Here is a 17,661-nt window from a genome sequence, read left to right as displayed (position 1 = left end):
GTGAGCAACATTAATGATAAAGTAAGTAAATGAGGTTGCTTACTGCTCACTACAATAACCATAAATTCTCCAAACTCAGTATTCCTCAGCTATGACACAAACTTCATGCTCAGTATTCACCTGGGACCCTCTACATTGTTGTTAGGTGCCATCGAGTTGGTTCTGACTCATAGTAACCCCATGTACAAGAGAACGAAACACTGCCCGGTCCTGGACCATCCTCACAATCGTTGCTATGTTTGAGCCCATTTTTGCAGCCACTGTGTCAATCCACCCTCGTTGAGGGTCTTCCTCTTTTTCATTGACCCTCTACGTGGGAAGCATGAGGAACCAGAGCAAATTCATGCTTGCTGTGCTGTGAGTGGTAAAGTCCCTTGTCTCTGACCCAGTAGTCTCATGCCTTCTGCCATCCATGAAACAGTAACAAGCTGTAAGTAGGATAAAATTCAGACCTTGACACTGACAAATTACAGTCCCTATTGTTTTAGACAAGGAGCCCTGGTGGCACAGTGGTTAGGTGCTCAACTGCTAACCAAAAGTTTTTGCAATTTGAATCCACCAGCCACACTACAGGAGAAAGATGTGGCAGTCAGCTTCCATAAAGATTACAGCCTTGGAAACCCTATGGGACAGTTCTACTCCATCCTATAGTGTCACTATGAGTTGGATATAACTCAACAGCAATAGTTCTTTTTGTTTTTTGTTTTTTTTTATGGGTATTGTTTTAGATAGAAGGATTCCTACTGAACTTAGAAACTTTAAATCCCCTTTAGGTATAACCAGCAGGCTCCTGCAAATGCATGGCAACTTATATTCCACCTCAGGGAGTCTTCCATGTGAGTCTTCCCTCTTGTCCTCTTTGTTGTTCCAGGGTGCACGCTTGAATTCTCTATCCCTTTTGGCTCATCCTGTGCTCACAGCATGGCCACCTACCCAACTATGGACTAGCCCCTCTTCTCCTTACCACCTTTTTTTAGGAGCATTTCTTCCAATATTTGCCAGTGAGCTCCACACCATTAAACTACACAGTTCATGGCCCTGGACACGTCACCACTGGACCATGCCTCACGAAGTCCACACTTAATATAGTACTTGCTTCATAAATGAGTGCTCTGTCTTCTGCCTATCACAAAGTTCAGGGGAAACAAAGGAGTTCCAAATGTTCAATCAGGAAATTCTTTGTGAACCAAGTTACGTTTGCAAAATCAATAAAAAGCATTCAGAAATTTCTTATGTACCACAAATCATAATTTTTGTGAGGAATAGTCCATCATTTATGTCATGTTGCAAATATTGGTTATTCTACCTCAGAAATAGCTCTCAAATCCACCCATTCTTCTCCATCCCTCAATGAGGTCAGGGCCACATCTAGCTTCTCTCTTGCATAGATGATTTCATAGCCTCCTCACGGTCTACCCAACTTCATGCATTCTTCTCTAGATGCCATCTTTCCACCTTATAGGCAAAGTTACCTTTCTAAAACACTCATCTGCCTAAGTCCTTCTGTGCCTCACCTCCATCCCAGGAACCTATGGAATAAAACCAAACTTCTTAGTCCAGCATGCATGGCATTTTGTAACCTGCCTTAACCTACCTACCTAAGCTCACCTCCTACCCCACACCCACATCTGCCCCATTTGTTAGGATATATTTGGCTGCCAGAATCAGAAATAGAAAACTAATTCAATTGTATTTTTTAAATGATGAAATCGATTATCTCACATAGGAGGATAAAACAGAAGTAGGAATCTCTGAGTTAGTTTATTAAGTGGCTTGATGACTCCATCAAGGATGGATTCTTTGCATCTTTCCGTGTAGTCATTCTTGGGAGTATCACCTTGATACTCAGGCTAGTTCCCCTCTGACTACAAGATCACTACAATAGTCACATCCAGACACAATAACAACCTGCAGAGGAGAGGAGACTATCTCTTACTTGTGTTTCTTTTAAGAGCCATGAAACTTTTCAAGAAGCCATCCAATAGGCTCCCCTGTTGCAACTCATCAGCCAGAATGGGTTACATGATGTCATGGATTGAATTGTGTCCCCCCAAAATATCTGTCAGCTTGGCTAGGCCATGATTCCCAATATTGTGTGATTGTCCACCATTTTGTTATCTAATGTCATTTTCCTATGTGTTGTAAATCCTACCTCTTTGATGTTAATGAGGCAAGATTAAAGGCAGTTATATTAATGAGGCAGGACTAACCTATAAGATTGGGTTGTGTCTTAAGTCAATCCCTTTTGAGATATAAAAGAGAGAAGTAAGCAGAGATATAGGGGGGCCTCATACCATCAAGAAAACAAGCTGGGAGAAAAGCACGTCCTTTGGACCTAAGGTTTCTGTGCTGAGAAGTCCCTAGACCAGGGAAAGATTGATGACAAGGGCCTTCCTCCAGAGCTGACAGAGAGAGACAGCCTTCCCCTGGAGCTGGCACCCTGAATTTGGACTTCTAGCCTCCTAGACTGTGAGAAATAAATTTCCCTTTGTTAAAGCCACCCACTTGTGATATTTGTTATAGCAGCACTAGATAACTAAGATACATGCCCATGTCTAAACCAATTATTGGCAAGGGGAATAAGAATACTGATTGGTTTAGACAAGTAAGGATTTACTCCTGAGCTAGGATAGAATCATCTTCTCTTAAGATTGAATATCTAAGAAAAATCAAAGTTCTGTTAACCAATAAGTAGAGGGATGGAAAGGAGCCCTGGTGGCACAGTGGTTAAAGCACTTGGCTGCTAACTATAAGGTTAGCGGTTCAAACCTACCAGTTTCTCTGTGGGAGAAAGATGTGGCAGTCTGCTTCCATAAAGATTACAGCCTTGGAAACCCTATGGTGCAGTTCTACTATGTCCTATAGGGTCCCTATAAGTTGGAATCAACTCGATAGCAATGGGTAGAGGGGTGGAAGCTAAATAAATACCAACGGTACCTGCTATTTTCCCTCACCCCAACACACACTGCACACAAATACATACACACACTCCACACCTCAACTGGATTACCACCACTCCCCAAGTACATCAAAGTCATTCATTCAACAGATATTTATTGACCCCCATATGAGGTGCCAGTCCTATATCATGCACTGGGGATCCAGCAGTAAACAAGACAGATGACCGTGCCCTTCCATACCTCAGGGTTTTGTTCAGGCTCTTCTCATCCCCCTTGCCCTCAATTTTATGTCTCTCTAGTCAACCCCAGGTGGTGCAGTGCTTAAGAGCTACGGCTATCAACCAAAAGATTGGCAGTTCTAATCTACCAGGTGCTCCTTGGAAATCCTGTGGGGCAGTTCTCCTCTGTCTTATAGGGTTGCTATGAGTTACAATCAACTTGATGGTAATGGGTTTGGTGTTTTTTGGTTTAGTCAACCCCTAAGCATCTTTCTAGGCCCAGTTCATATGGCTCTTTTTCTACGGAGGCTTCCCTAACCCTTATCTCCACATATCCCCTAGTAGAATTAGGTATTTCCTGATCTTTGCTCCCATACATTTCATATATCTATATATTTCATATGTCTATATTTGTATATATATGAAGTGTATGGGAACAAATATATATATGTATGTATGTATGTGTATATATATATATCTGTTACAGCATCCATTGTACCGTGTTAGGGGTATTTCAGTCTATCTTCTCAAATAGATAATAAGCACCTCTGAAGCAGAGAATGTGTTTGTTTTTATAACATTTTATTTTGTACCAGTATCTAACAGTGCTTAACAACATGTAGAAACATAAATTAGATGCTGAATAAATGAGGACCTGGCTGATAAATATATATATAATTATATTGTACTTGATTTACTGTGCTCTGCATCTAAGAACCATGGAAGAAAGGCCTGGATATCTGTTTCTGCAAAGATTACAACCAAGAAAACGCTATGGAGCTCAGTTGTACTCTGTAACACATGAGGTCTCCATGAGTCAGAATTACCTCAATGGTAATGGGTTTGGATTTTTGGGTTTGCATGTAAAAGCATATGAATATTCTTCAAAAACACATTTCAGAGTATTCCCTGTGACTACGTAGAAGACCAAGCGTGAAGACCAAGTCAATACTGGTCAATCCCTATGAGCTCAGGGGAAGGGCCCAAGGTGGAGAACCTCAGGTACTGAAAAATCACACTCAATCACTCAGAATCTGTCATGGATTGAATTATGTCCCCAGAAAAACGTGTGTATCAATTTGACTGGGCCTTGATTCTTGGTATTGTGTGATTTTCCCATGTGTGGTAAATCCTGCCTCTATGATGTTAATGAGGGAGGATGGGTGGCAGTTGTGTTAGTGAGGTAAGACTCAATTTACAAGACTGGATTGTGTCCTGAGGCAATCTCTTGAGACATAAAAGACAGAAGTGAGCAGTGAGACAGGGGGACCTCATACCATCAAGAAAGCAGTACAGGGAGCAGAGAGCATCCTTTGGACCAGGGTCCCTGCGCAGGGAAGCTCCTAGTCCAGGGGAACCCCGAAGAGAAGAAGGCTGACAGAGAGAAAAAGCCTTTCCCTGGAGCTGACACCCTGAATTTGGAATTTTAGCCTACTTTGACTGTGAGGAAATAAACTTCTCTTTGTTAAAACCATCCACCTGGGTATTTCTGTTACAGCAGCAGCAGATGACTAAGACGGTATCCCTCAACACATTCAAGGCTTCATTCAAGGCTTCAAGCTTTTCTCTCAGCTTTGCAGCAGCAGCATTAGGAGAATTGCAAGTGCAAGGGGTGGAGAAACATCACCTAAGTTTTGTTAGTCCTTACCTGGTTGTCTCAGCTCTGCACAAACACAGGGCTTTTGCTTTGCCCTGTTTTTGTTTCTGAGAACCCCGGGACCAGCAGTCTTCATTTCTGCAGATGTGGAGCTATTTGTCCCAGGGCAAACATGAAGGAGAAGAAAGAGCAGAATGCTAATGCCATGGGAACCATAACTTTGAATCTCCTATTTTGGAGTTAACTTTTCCACCAGAACTTTACTCTGTAGGGCTTTTATTTTTTAGTTATCTCTTTCAGACCCTCCTCCTCCAAGAAGCCTTCCCTGATTTCCTACCCTGAACGGGAAAACACAAATATCTCCTTCTCTTGAATTCCTATAGCACTTTATCTGTGCCTTCCTCAAGGCTCTTTATTACACATCTTCATATTTATCTGCAGATCCACATGCTGGAAGAGGCAGAGTCTCAGAATCCTCCCTGCACAGCTCATATTTTTTTTTTATCATGGTGCCTAAACATAGACAAGTAATAGTTACCAACTGAATAAAAGTAAAATAGCCAACAAAATGACAAATTGATTTGTCTATCGCAGTACTGCCCAACAGAACTTTCTGCAATGATGGATGTGTTCTATATCTGTGCTGTCCACTATGGTAGCCGCTAATCACACATGTCTACTGAGCACTTGAAATGTGGATAGTGTGACTGGGGAACTGAATTTTAAATTTTAATTAATTTAAATTTAAATAGCCACATGTGGCTAGTGGCCACTATAGTGGACAGCGCAAGTCTACAGGACAATTAACAGCTGGTTACTTAATTTCTTCTGGTGAGTGGATTGTTTAGTTGGGCGTTGGTAAAATGGTCTTAATTTAAATATAATGCAAACTAGTTGTTGGATAGTGTGTAGAAAATACAACAGGCTATGAAAAAGAAAACAGGACCAAAAAAAAAAAAAAAAAACACAGAACAAGGTAAAGGAAGGAAAGCAAAGGGCATTGAAAGTGCCCGTCGGGGCAGGCTGAGTATTGAACAGGTGGTCAGGGTAGGTTTCATTAAGGAGGTGAAGTTTGAGTCCAAACTAGAAATGAGGGAGTTGGACAAAGAAATGAAAAAGTCCCTGCGCCCTGCACAGTCACGTGGGCAGGTCTGCACGTGTGTACTGAACTCCCCAACACCTTATCACAGAGAAAATGAGCCCTAGTGGGGCGCTGAAGGGGCGTTTCTGCTGTTTTTTTGTTAACAAAGCCATGATAGATGTTTCCAGAACCATATCTTGAAGTTAGAAATTAAAACAGGTAGCAAGCAGGCTCCCTCTGCTTTTTACTGCAATTAAAAAAAAAATTCCGTTGCCTCCCAGTCGAATCCGACTCATAGCGACCCTAAAGGACAGGGTAGAGATGCCCTATAGGATTTCCAACGCTGTACATCTTTACAGAAGCAGACTGCCAGCCACATCTTTCTCCCGTGGAGCAGCTGGTGGGTTTGAACCACAGCTGACCTTTTTGGTTGGCAGCTGAGCACTTTAACCACTGCACCACCAGGACTCCTTTTTTGGGCAATAGGTTCCTGGAAACAATGTTGGAAAACACAACGTGAAAAATCAGTCTTACGCTCCCGCTGCTTTGTCTAGCCTGTGTTTGCTCACTTTTTCCCGCCTACATCCACACTAAGTGCTGGGAAAGCAGAACGCCAACTGGATTGACTTGGGGGATGTGAAAACTGCAGAAACAGAACCTTAAAGTGATGATTGCTGGGAAAGGCAGGAAGAGAACAGAGGTGCCCTTTAGCCTTATGATGGGAGCAGCTGTGAAATGTGAGGCACAAGAGAGGGCCAGCCCAGCGTCTGCATTTCATGAACACACACCAGATCCAACTGTACACTAACAGCTTCCACGAAAATGTGGGGATGGAACTATGTGGCGCTCTCAAAACTGGAGGTACCCTGACTCCTGGTGTCACCAGACCTAGGCAATAACAAGAGCTGTGTGGTAAAGCAATAATTGCCTTACTTTATTGCTTTACCAAGGAAAGGAAAGCGTTACTGCCCATGAAGTACACCACGAGACATGAGATCCTGAAAACTTTAACAGGAGGCTGCTCTTCTTGGCAACCCCACTGAGATCAGGGTGGAAATCCTTTTCAGTCAGATATAACCAAAGTTTGATACAAAGGCCAGAGTTAGAGTCTACGAAATATCCCAGGTGGAGACCCCATTAAGTGCTTCCAATAATCCATATAGAGTCCTTTGGTGCACATAAAATTAAAGAATCTGCAGGTTATTTGAAATTGTATTTTTAAAGGCATTGTTGTAAAGTACATTAGCTCCAAGAGCCCGCTCTCTGGTGGGTCCTCAGGGATTGTGGCAGTGCTCCTAGGCTCTGCAGGGACAGTGTTGGGAGTCTTCCTGGCACTTCCCAATGTCAGTCACTCCCTGACTCTGAGTGTGAAATATGCACTGGACAGAGGAGACAAATTGCTTGTGAGACTCTGGGGATCCGAGGGATTAAAAAATAGACTGGCTAGGTTGTATATCCAAACACGCAAGCTTTAGTAAGAAGACAATGGGCTTGGAAGTCAGTTCCTCTCCGGGGAAAATCAGGACACTGCCACTTTTAAGTGTATAATTTCAGCACATCATATTATTGCTTTTCTCATGGGATTGTTGTGCAATAAAAGAGCTTAGCATGGTGACACATAATTAATGAGTGTTCAACATATTTTAATTCTATTTCTTCCCCTCATACCTGGCATGTCTTGTTAGCTACTGTCGTGTCGGTTCCAACTCATGGTGACCCCATGTACAACAGAACAAAATGCTGCCTGGTCCTGTGCCATCCCCATGATTGGCTGCAAAGCAAACTGTTGTGACCCACAGAGTTTTCACTGGCTGAATTTCAGAAGTAGATCACCAGGCCTTTCTTCATAGTCTTAGTCTGGAAGCTCCACTGAAACCTGTTTAGCATCATAGCAACATGCAAGCTTCCACTGATAGATGGTTGGTGACTGTGCATGAGGTGCACTGGCTATCTTACAAAATGTCAGTGAAGATGACAGCATTCTTCCTACAAAGACTGTAAGTGAATAAAGAAACTACAAGTATAAGCTATTGCTTACCAGTAGCTTGTCCATGCCTATTTAAACTATTTTCCCCCAATTTTTCAGATTAAAATGAATTGCTTCTGAATGTATTTTTTTTTCTTCTTTCTCTTCCCCCTTCCCAGAATTATAATAGGCCAAAACTGGAGACCAGACAGTATGTGAGATTCACTGAGCCAAAATGAGATGAGGGAAATATAGCAGCCAAAATTTCCACAGCACTTGTGTAGAATAAATTCACTGATTCTGAGGTTATAGAAACAAAGCATATGAGTTTGCAACCACCTGCCTTATGTACAAAGCTGCATGCATTTCCCACTTTCCAGTCCAGTGGTATACTCTATAGGATTGATTGAGTAGAATCCAACTCTGCTTGTCATTTTTGCAAAAATCTGACCCCAATTACAGTTTTTTAAAGTATTTTTTTCCCGTGAAAATATTTACTTGTCCTGAACTTTTATGACCTTTTCCAAGATCCTATCGTAGCACATCTGGAAACAAGTAAGCATTCTCTTAAACCAATTCAGTCAAAACTTTTGGGTGCTAAAGTGATGTTTGAAAGCCAGCGTATCAATGACATTGCGTGAAATTTTTGCTTCATGATTCCTTTTCCTGTTTTCACAGCAAGAGGAGCTATGGGCTGGAAAAAAATAAAGGTCCCTGGCATGGCACAGCCCTGCCATCCGTGAGGGCAGGGCCGTGAAGGCCTGGAGAGTCACAATCCAGGCCTGTGAAGTTAAGTCTTGGACCAGGTCAGAAGATCAGCAGGAAAATATTTCCACAGAGTATATTACAGAGTACTCTCACTCATCTATTCTATTGGACATTCTTCCATTTATTCACATTTACCTTAAAAATGAATGAATGGATTAGGGTGCTGCTGAGGGGAAAAAACGTGTCCTGCATTTTCAGAGGAAGCAGAAATGTAAGGTCTTAAATTTTCAATCTAGTAAACCTTTCAAAATTGCAAATTAATTCTCATTTTGCTAGGTTGCTTGTGGGGTTGTTCTCATAAATTCAAAATCATAGAGATCAGGAATTTGGTACGAAACCAGATGCTGAAGGCCCAGTCGAAAAAAAAAAGCAAAAGTAAGCACCTAATATGTAGAATGGCCAAATGTTTAAAATGCAGCATTTTAATTCAAGCATTTATAAACAGTAGTTGAAGTGAATAGATGCATTAGACTGCATTTGCTACAACATAAAGTAAAACTTCAAAACAAGATTATGAAAGTGATTTTTATTATTTTCATAATGGTGCCCCATTATAGGCAATTACAGATACAGAATTTTCTAAGATGGAATATCAAACAATAAAAGTCACATATTAATGCTGTGTCCCCAAAATCTATTTCAGTTACAACTGTGTACGGTAGCTGCTATGTGTGTATTAAAAGCATATGTGGTAAAGTACAAAATTAAGAAAAGGGTAAATAAAAAGTCATCCTTTAGTTATAGTTATCAACTGCTAAAGTGTACTTTTTTATTCACACAATTGTTATAGCTTAAATCATACAAATTAATATATCTGCTATGCAACTATTTGATCTACTGTAGATCTAACATGGAAATATTAAGGTTGTAATAACATTTCACAGGTAAAGGCTAAGTTCTGGAACATGAAAGCTTTTAGATAATCCACAAAACAAACCTGAGATATCTTTTGTTTTGGAAAAAAGCAATTTTCTTACAAAGTCAAAGCTTTAATATCTTTAATCGGGCATTTCATAAACAAATACACTTTAACTATTGCAATAACGTGGATCAGATGTTCTGATTTTAGTGGTGGTCAGCAAATACACTCTATCTCTGGCAGAAGTAAAATGAGATTTTCTGATGAAGCCAGTAATTTGACTACTGTAGCCCCCAAACTCAGTTTTTTCATTTGTTTGTTTCGGTTTTCTTCTTTAACTAGGCTATACACAGATTAAATAAATCAGGTAACCTCCTAACACATACTTTACTTTCTTCTACATAAGCAGAGCTTTCCCATTACCACCACCAACAGATGACGACTAAGCCCACGTACATAAAAGCAGGTTATGGTACACCTGGGCCTGGCTGACTTAATGAACTATCCAGATTGGTACATGATTATTTTTGCTGCCATACATCTCTAAACTAGAGTAAATACGCTAAGGCAGCCCAAATTCAGGGTACATATAACATTTTGGCATAACCAGTGATAGAAAAATTAAAGATCTGTTGGGTAAGCCTGATTTCTATATTTCACTTACATGCCTTTTAAAAATACTGACACACTTTTTCATATTCAAGAGATACAGCTATAAAAGTTTTAATAATAAAAAATTATATAAGATCTTTATTAATAAAAAACTCCAAATTACAAAACAGATCTATGTTATCGTTGTTTTGTACTGTTGAGTCAATTCTGACTCACGGCAACTCCATGTGTTACAGAGTAGAACTGCTCCATAGGATTTTCTTGGCTGTAATCTTTATGGAAGCAGATCGCCAAGACTTTTCTTCCGAGGTGCCGCTGGTTGGGTTCAAACTGCCAACGTTTCGATTACTAGCCAAGTGTAAACCATCTGTGCCACCAGGGACTTATGTTGTAGTTAAAAAAGTTTTTTAAAAAAGTCTATTTGTGATTTTTAACACTGGCAAACTAAACATCTTTTTCTTAATGTTTAGGTTTTAAATTTTGTGCTTCAAATTAATTAATTTGGAATGAATGGGGAAATGTTTAATTATTTTCCCTCCTTTTCATTCTTTCTCTCCCTTTTCTATTATCACTTCCCCCCTCTACACACACAATCATCATACAATCCACCCTTTGTAATTCTAACAATTCCAAAACACTTAATAAAAACGTAACAAGCAACAAGCTTTTAGGACATTGTAGACCTTTCTTCTGACGTTCACCTTCAATGAACGTTAAAACTTCAAAGTACACTTTGTACTTTTGCAATCTTTCATCACTTTTTAAAAGTTTTCGTTATTTACATAAACTGAACAGATGCATTTTGTTCAAGCTTTATGTTTTCACAGCCACCAAAGTGATTGCTCACTGGGTTCGCCATTCTAAATATCACAACTGATCTGATCAGCTCACTGTAACACACACAAAACAGCCTCCCAGGACTATCTTCCGACTTTCCAAAAAAGACATCAATAACTTTTTTTAAAAAAACATGTTTAAAAGAGAAAAGAAACAAATGGACCTTTCTTTTTCTGGCTTCTAGGTCAGTTATAATGGCATTTTTCCTTCGTTACCTTCCACAGCAAATGAGCAGATTTCCACTAACTTCAACTCAATAGTTAATAATCAGATGGCTTTAAAATTAAGTGAAAATATAAACATGCTGGGAGTTTGGAATTTTTAACACATAATTAGATCAATTTGTGGTATTTCAAAAAGAGATTCTATATTACGAACACAACTTTAAAACAAGACTGTAAAATGATAAGGAACACGTAGATCCAACTTTGAGACTTATCTGTTCTCATCCAAGTTTTGGTTGAGAAAAGAGACCTTTCTTCAGCTGGGTTTCTGTGATATAAAAAATAATAATTATATGTATTTTACTCAAGCTCATTTAATGTATTTGTGCCAAAATTCGTTGACTTTGTTGCATTTTTTGATTTACAAAGACATTATGAGACATATATGATCTAACCTTTTCTAACAAAATAATTAATATTAACGTATTGTTTATGAATACTTATGCTGTATGTATATTGAAAATTATTTGGTGAATGTTTTTTTATTTATATCTATGAGACTTATTGAAATTGGTGTATTACAATCACATAATTTAAAGCTTTGCTAGGCAGACAAATTTTTCTTCTCATATTTGGAATACTATAACTTTGACAACCAAGACAGAGATGTCTTCAGCTTGAAATTTTACAGTTCAACAATCTACACTTTAAAATTCACGGTAAATCACTGAAATCCACTATAATCACTACATCAACTATTAATTTCTTTTTGAGCAACCAACTTTATGACTTGTCCTAGAAAAGTAAAGAAGCACATCAGTAGGCAAAAGATAAATCTATCCATAAATACGATAGCCTATTTTATTGAAAAGGTGAGAAGGGAAATCTCTGATCTTTACCATTTCCTTTATCACCCTCACTCACATATCTTACACTGAAATGACTTGCCTTTGCATATTCAACAATATATTCTGATACCTTGCATAAATACAATTTTCTACGGAGCAGATTTCAGTTCATGGAAGATACATCTTGGATCCCACTCAAGGTTTGGTTAATAAAATACCTCTTCATTAGGGAGAGTGTGTGTGTGTGTGTAACTCTAAAGAATTCTCTCTCAAGAAACTGTTACTACCAGGCTCTAGCATATATATAAGTACTCCTTGAGTCCTTTAATTCTTTGACTCAAAAAATCTTTCAGGAGCTCCTGCACAGCCCAGTGCTCATGAAGAGCCACTCCAAGCAGGTGTGGAGCACACCCCATCTGCAGGGCCGTGGGTTTACGCATGCTTTAGAGGCTAAAAGCACAGAGAAGCTAGAACAAGTTGAATTTTACTCCCATTTCACAAGACTTGTGCACTTTTAAGATTTTAGCTGGCCTCTGGCTTCTCACTGGCAATCTTCCTCAGCTTGAAACTTTTGGACAGCACGGTCAAGGAGCTCCATAGACTCCCTGAGAGTGACATTGATTTTAAACGACTTGGGTTTAATGGTCAGGCCGTAACTGAAATCCATTTCCGAGGGCTCGTCGGGGTTGGCCCTGAAATTGCACTGGTGAGCCAAGATGGAGAAAAAGAGAAATAGCTGCACCTTGGAGAGTTCCTCCCCAATGCACCGCCGTCTGCCCATTGAAAAAATCATCACGTTGCTGGCTAGGTTCTTGTCGATGAAGCCGTCCTTGTCCAAGAATCTGGCTGGATTGAACTCCTCAGGGTTAGGCCACTTCCCCGGGTCATGATTCATGGACCACTGGTTAACAAAAACCACCGTGTCCTTGGGGATGTGGTAACCCAGGACAGAGGCATTGGTGGTGGTGGCGTGAGGAATGGTGATGGGCACAAAGCTGGAGAAACGCATGGCTTCATAAATAAAGGCCATGATGTAGGGCAGGTTGGGCTGGTCGTCCATACAGGGTAGACGATCTCTACCCACAACTTGATCCAATTCTGCCTGTACTCGAGCCTGCACTTCAGGATACCTGTTTGGTTTTTAATAGAGGGAGTAAACAAGTGAGAAAAATTAATTCTTCTTTCATCTAGCAAGTACATTACACTTTAATTCCACTTTTCTTTATCTGAGTCAGTGAATGGATGAACATTTCCAGCAGATAGACTGTTCTCAGCATTACACAAAGATAACCGTTATCTTGATAGACAACTGCTACATATTTTCCAAGCTCAAAAGCAAATTCCCAAAAGGAAAGCAATAATGGTTGCACAACATGAAGAATGTAATCAAGGTCACTAAATTATACACATAGAAATTGTTGAACTGGCAAATGTTTTGTTGTGTATATTTTTACCACAATTGTTTTTAAAAAAAACAAATTCCCAATGTTGGTGAGATCATAGTACAAATTCTAATATTTATTCATGGTTACCGATATAAACTAGTAGAACTCTTTAGGAAAACAAAATCTCATTACAAAGCAAGATCTATAAGGACAACCTACCGAATCCTTTTTTAGCCCAGTAACTCCTGTCTAAAAATGTACTTTCAGGAAATGATTTAACATGTACAAAAAATCTACAACCAAACAATAGCTAATTTTTTTAATGCAGTCTGGATCGATGATCAACACTAATGCACAAGAAGTGATTATATATATTATTATGGCAAATGTTATGCAGCCATCAGAATGACTATAATACATGTTAAAATACGGGGAACAGTCCACTACGGTAAGTGGAAGTGTCAGAAGTAAAGAAGGAAAAAAAAAGTGCCTAATTATTGCAACTCTGAAAAAAAAACTGGAAGCACATATGTGGTTTAATTAAGGGTGATTTTAAAAAAATTGCTTCTTTAACATCACATTGCAAGGTCTGCAAATGTTTTTCATAAAGGGCCACATAGTAAGTATTTTAGGCTTTGTGAACCTCTCTGTAGCAACTGCCCAAACTCTGCCTTGTCCTGTTGCCTGAAAGCAGCCAGAGACAACGCAAAAATAAACAAGCAAAGCCGTATTTCACTAAAACACATACAAAGCACGTCCTGTGATTTGCTGACCTCTGTCATAATGTCTTTCCCTAAAAAGAATACTTCTTAGCTCTACTGAATTGAAAGTAGCCCCCAGACTGTTTTCTTTCTTTTTGTTGCCCTATAGTAGTACATGTTATACGACTTCTGTCCCCTCTTCCCCTCCGTACGTTTTTCTATGATCTTCATACTGAAAAGTGACTTTAAGTATACAAAAAATTTTAAGTCTGTGAAAGTTGCTATAAAGCATCTAAAAAAAAAAAAACGTTGCGAAAAGAAACGTCTCTGCCTTCCAAATGCTTCGATGACATCAGATTCAGGGGTCCCCCCTACTTCCTTAAGGAGCCCTGGTGGCGCCATGGTTAAGCGCAGGGATGGGCTGCTGACCAAAAGGTCAGCGGTGAACCCATAATATGCCAGGCGATCTGCTCCCGTAAAGATTACAGCCTAGGAAAACCTATGGGGCAGTTCTACTCTGTCATATAGGGTCGCTATGGGTCGAATCCATTCTACAGCACAAAACAACCGCTTCCTGGAGGGCGGAGAAACGGCATTCAAGGTAATGAAGATTTGCCTGGAGCGCCGTATCTTCTTGCCCCTGGGGTAGAGTTGCCAGATAAAATACAGGACGCTTGATAAATCTTGAATTTCAGATAAGCGACTCATTTTTTAGTATACGTATATTCTACGAAAATATGTTTTTTATTTGCTATATCTGGCAACCCTATCCCGGAGTCCTGTTTAATTCGTGTGTGCACAAAGCGTCATAGAGGTCCGCGCTCTTTATCAAGGTAGGCACTGGGGCCCGGTTAGGCAAGCCGGGGGCCAGAGATGGCAAGGTCCGGAGGCTCCTCCTGGCTCTCCCATTTGCCTTTCTAGATACTGCTCTGCACTGGGTAAAAATGCTTCTCCGGTTCTTTACCCCGACACTGCTCTTACTCCAAGTGCTGCGGTTTTATAAATCCAACGCCACCCGCTGGTTTCTGGCCGCGGTTCTAAAGCTTCCGTGCCGGCTAATCGTTAGCGAGGCCGAGCCGCGGGCCTCTGAGCGTTGCCTTTCCTCGGGAACAAAGCCCTACCAGGCTGTTTGCTCCGAGAGCCAGCGCTGGGCGGCCTTGGATCCTTGCCGAAGACTCGCCAAGCCGGTTATGCTGCTGTGTTTATTTAACATATTTACTGCGTTACACTTTCTTTCTGAACCGTTCCAATTTTGCTTTTTTGCGTCAGGGAGGGAGACTGCAGGGCTGATCTGCCGGCACTTTGTAAATCTTATTTTTCTAAGGGGGTTTCTCGCAAATTTGTCCCCAGTCATAAGCAGCCCGGGGGGGGGGTACAGGCAAAATCAGAGATGCGGGGAGGTCCAGACGCTCCTCGGTGGGGTTTGTGCGCGCGTCTCAGCCCGCCACTGTGCGTTCCCTGCCTTCGCTTTCGGGGTGCCATCTCAGTTTTGAGGGGTGGAAACCTAGAGCGAAACACCAAACCCTGCGATATGGTTTCGACCACATCATGTTGGGGTCTCATTCGCCCATATATAAAGAAGAAAAGGCAGGCCTGCCCCAAGCCTACTGGGGGCTTTACCTGGTGAAGAGGAGCAGCAGCCATTGCAGCGCAGTGGAGAGGGTGTCCTGGCTGGCGCCGAAGATGTCGGTGATAGTGGACGGCACATACTCCAAGTCCAGCCGCGCGCCGCTGTCGCTCGAGCCCTTGGTCGCCTCCTTTCCTGCCAAGAGGATGAAAGCGTCCATCATATCGCGGGGAGCGGCCCCCGGCCGAAGGCTTTCCCGGTGTTTTAGGAACTTATCGAGAACGAAATTGCTGAAGTTGCGGTTGAGCTGCTCGAATTGGCGGAAGGCGGTGCGCACGGGGTTCGGGAAGCGCTGCAGCCAGGGCAACACGTCCACTAAGCTGCCCGCACCCACCGTGCGCCCGAAATCCTCGTTGTGGCTGAGCAGCCCGAGGAACTCGGCGTCATCGTGGCTGTAGCGGCAGCCAAAGCACACGGCGCTGATAACGTTGGCCACGGCGACCAAGGTCAGCGGCCTCGGGTCGATGAAGGAACCGCCCGCGCTGCCGCGAACCAGCAGCGCCACGAGCTCGCGCGCCTCGCCCAACACGTGGCCCTCAAGGACGCGGCGGCTGCGCGGCTGGCGCGTGGAGAAGGCGCGCACCGTGCTGTAGGCCGCGCGCCGGCGCACCTTCCAGTTCTCCGAGTACCTGCCAAAGGCCAGGCTGCGGCCGTCCGATACCACGCGGAAGGAGGCAAAGGGCGGCCGGTCGGCGAAGGCTACGCTCTGCTGCACCAGGGCTTGATGGATGGCGCGCTCGCCGTTCAGCACAACGACGGGGCAGCTGCCCAGACGGATCTGGAAGACGTCGCCGTAGCGCTGGGCCAGGCGCGCAAACGAGAGGTGCGGCGCCGGGCCCACAGCTGCTGCGTTTCCGATCAGCGGCCACGCGAAGGGCCCCGGCGGCGCGGACGCGGGCTGTCGCCGCCACTGCCTCAGCAGCCGCTGGCCCACGTGCACGGCGACCAACAGGGACAAGAACAGCAGCAGCGTGGTCTGCTGTGTGGACAGTGGGCTAGGCGGCCAGGGATCGTCTGGACTGAGGCTGGTGGCCATGCTGAGGACAGAAGGGCGAAGGTATGACATTCAGGTGTGCAGAGAAAGGAGTGGGTGTCCCAGGGCCCTAGCCCAGCCTTGGGTCTACCGCGCGCCGTTTGGTGGAGAGGAGGTCGTGTGAAGGTCACGTCAAGGCTGGATCTCTGGGGAAATGGCTGAAGCCGTCCCTTCGCATCCCCTACCCACTCCCCAACGGAGAAGGGAAGGGACGTGTTCTGCCTGTGACTCAGTCCCCCCGCCCGTAGCCGCGTAACGGTTTCTGCAATTTGGGGACAGACAACACCGGACATCGAGGCGGTGGCGTTCGGTTCCCTCTAAAGTGCCTATCTTCACGGTCCCTGCGCCCCACCTCACCCCCGCCCTGCGATGACCCTTCAGATGAGGACGCGCGGGAAGGTGGATCTGCGGACAGACTAACCTGCACGAAGGCGAGGTTTCCAGGGGCGCGGGACAGCCGGCTCAGAGAAGGGGCTGGGGCCTTTGCAGAGGACAAGAAGTCAACCCGAGCGTCTCCCGGAACTCAGAGGCGCCCTAGACACCTGCTGCCCGCTCTAGATGCTTTAAGCACCCACTCCGGCGTCCCTTGGCGTCGTCAGAGCCGAGGGCGCATAGGTTGGGGTGGGGATAGAAAAAGATGCCTCCTTTGCCGAGCCCCGCTGCACTTGGAGCTCTGGCAAAGTCGGGGTTTTCTCACAGCGTTGGGATTCGATGAGTGAAGTCAATCCCCAGCCCACAGCCTCCGCGCGACTCTCACAGCTAGGGTCGCAAAGATGTGGCCCGTTTGCACACAGTCACTCCAGAGAGTCCAAACACGCCATCCCACTTCTCCGAGTTTTAAGGACTCTGTAAGGGGAGGAGGAAGCAGGACCTGGCGGGGGCGGGGCTTGCCGGGATGGGGGGCGGGCGCGCCAGGACCTTCCACGCCGCACCACCCGCATTCGGTGGGTGAGCGCCGATGGTCACGCGAGGCCGCCGCGGCGTTCTCCGACGGGCTTTAAGCAGTAACTGGCCGCTTCACCAGATGGGTTGGTGTGTAGTTTGTCCGAAAGCCCTCTTAATCCC

The 17,661-nt window shown here is 43.5% G+C and overlaps 1 protein-coding gene across 1 annotated transcript; it reads right to left on the bottom strand.

Moving 5' to 3' along the window:
• Positions 1-12,356: 12,356 nt before the first annotated feature.
• LOC101340605 (cytochrome P450 1B1) lies at positions 12,357-16,599 on the bottom strand. Its single transcript, XM_004369550.3, has 2 exons — positions 15,557-16,599; positions 12,357-12,980 (listed from the first exon to the last, which is right to left on the bottom strand). The coding sequence occupies exons 1-2, from the start codon at positions 16,597-16,599 to the stop codon at positions 12,392-12,394; spliced, it is 1,632 nt and encodes a 543-aa protein (XP_004369607.1). The 3' UTR covers positions 12,357-12,391.
• Positions 16,600-17,661: the final 1,062 nt, after the last annotated feature.

Source organism: Trichechus manatus, unplaced genomic scaffold (assembly GCF_000243295.1).
Source record: "Trichechus manatus latirostris isolate Lorelei unplaced genomic scaffold, TriManLat1.0 scaffold00005, whole genome shotgun sequence".
Taxonomy (NCBI): domain Eukaryota; kingdom Metazoa; phylum Chordata; class Mammalia; order Sirenia; family Trichechidae; genus Trichechus; species Trichechus manatus.
The sequence above is the reverse complement of the archived record's forward strand: the minus strand, read 5'-3'. Positions and strand labels throughout refer to the sequence as shown.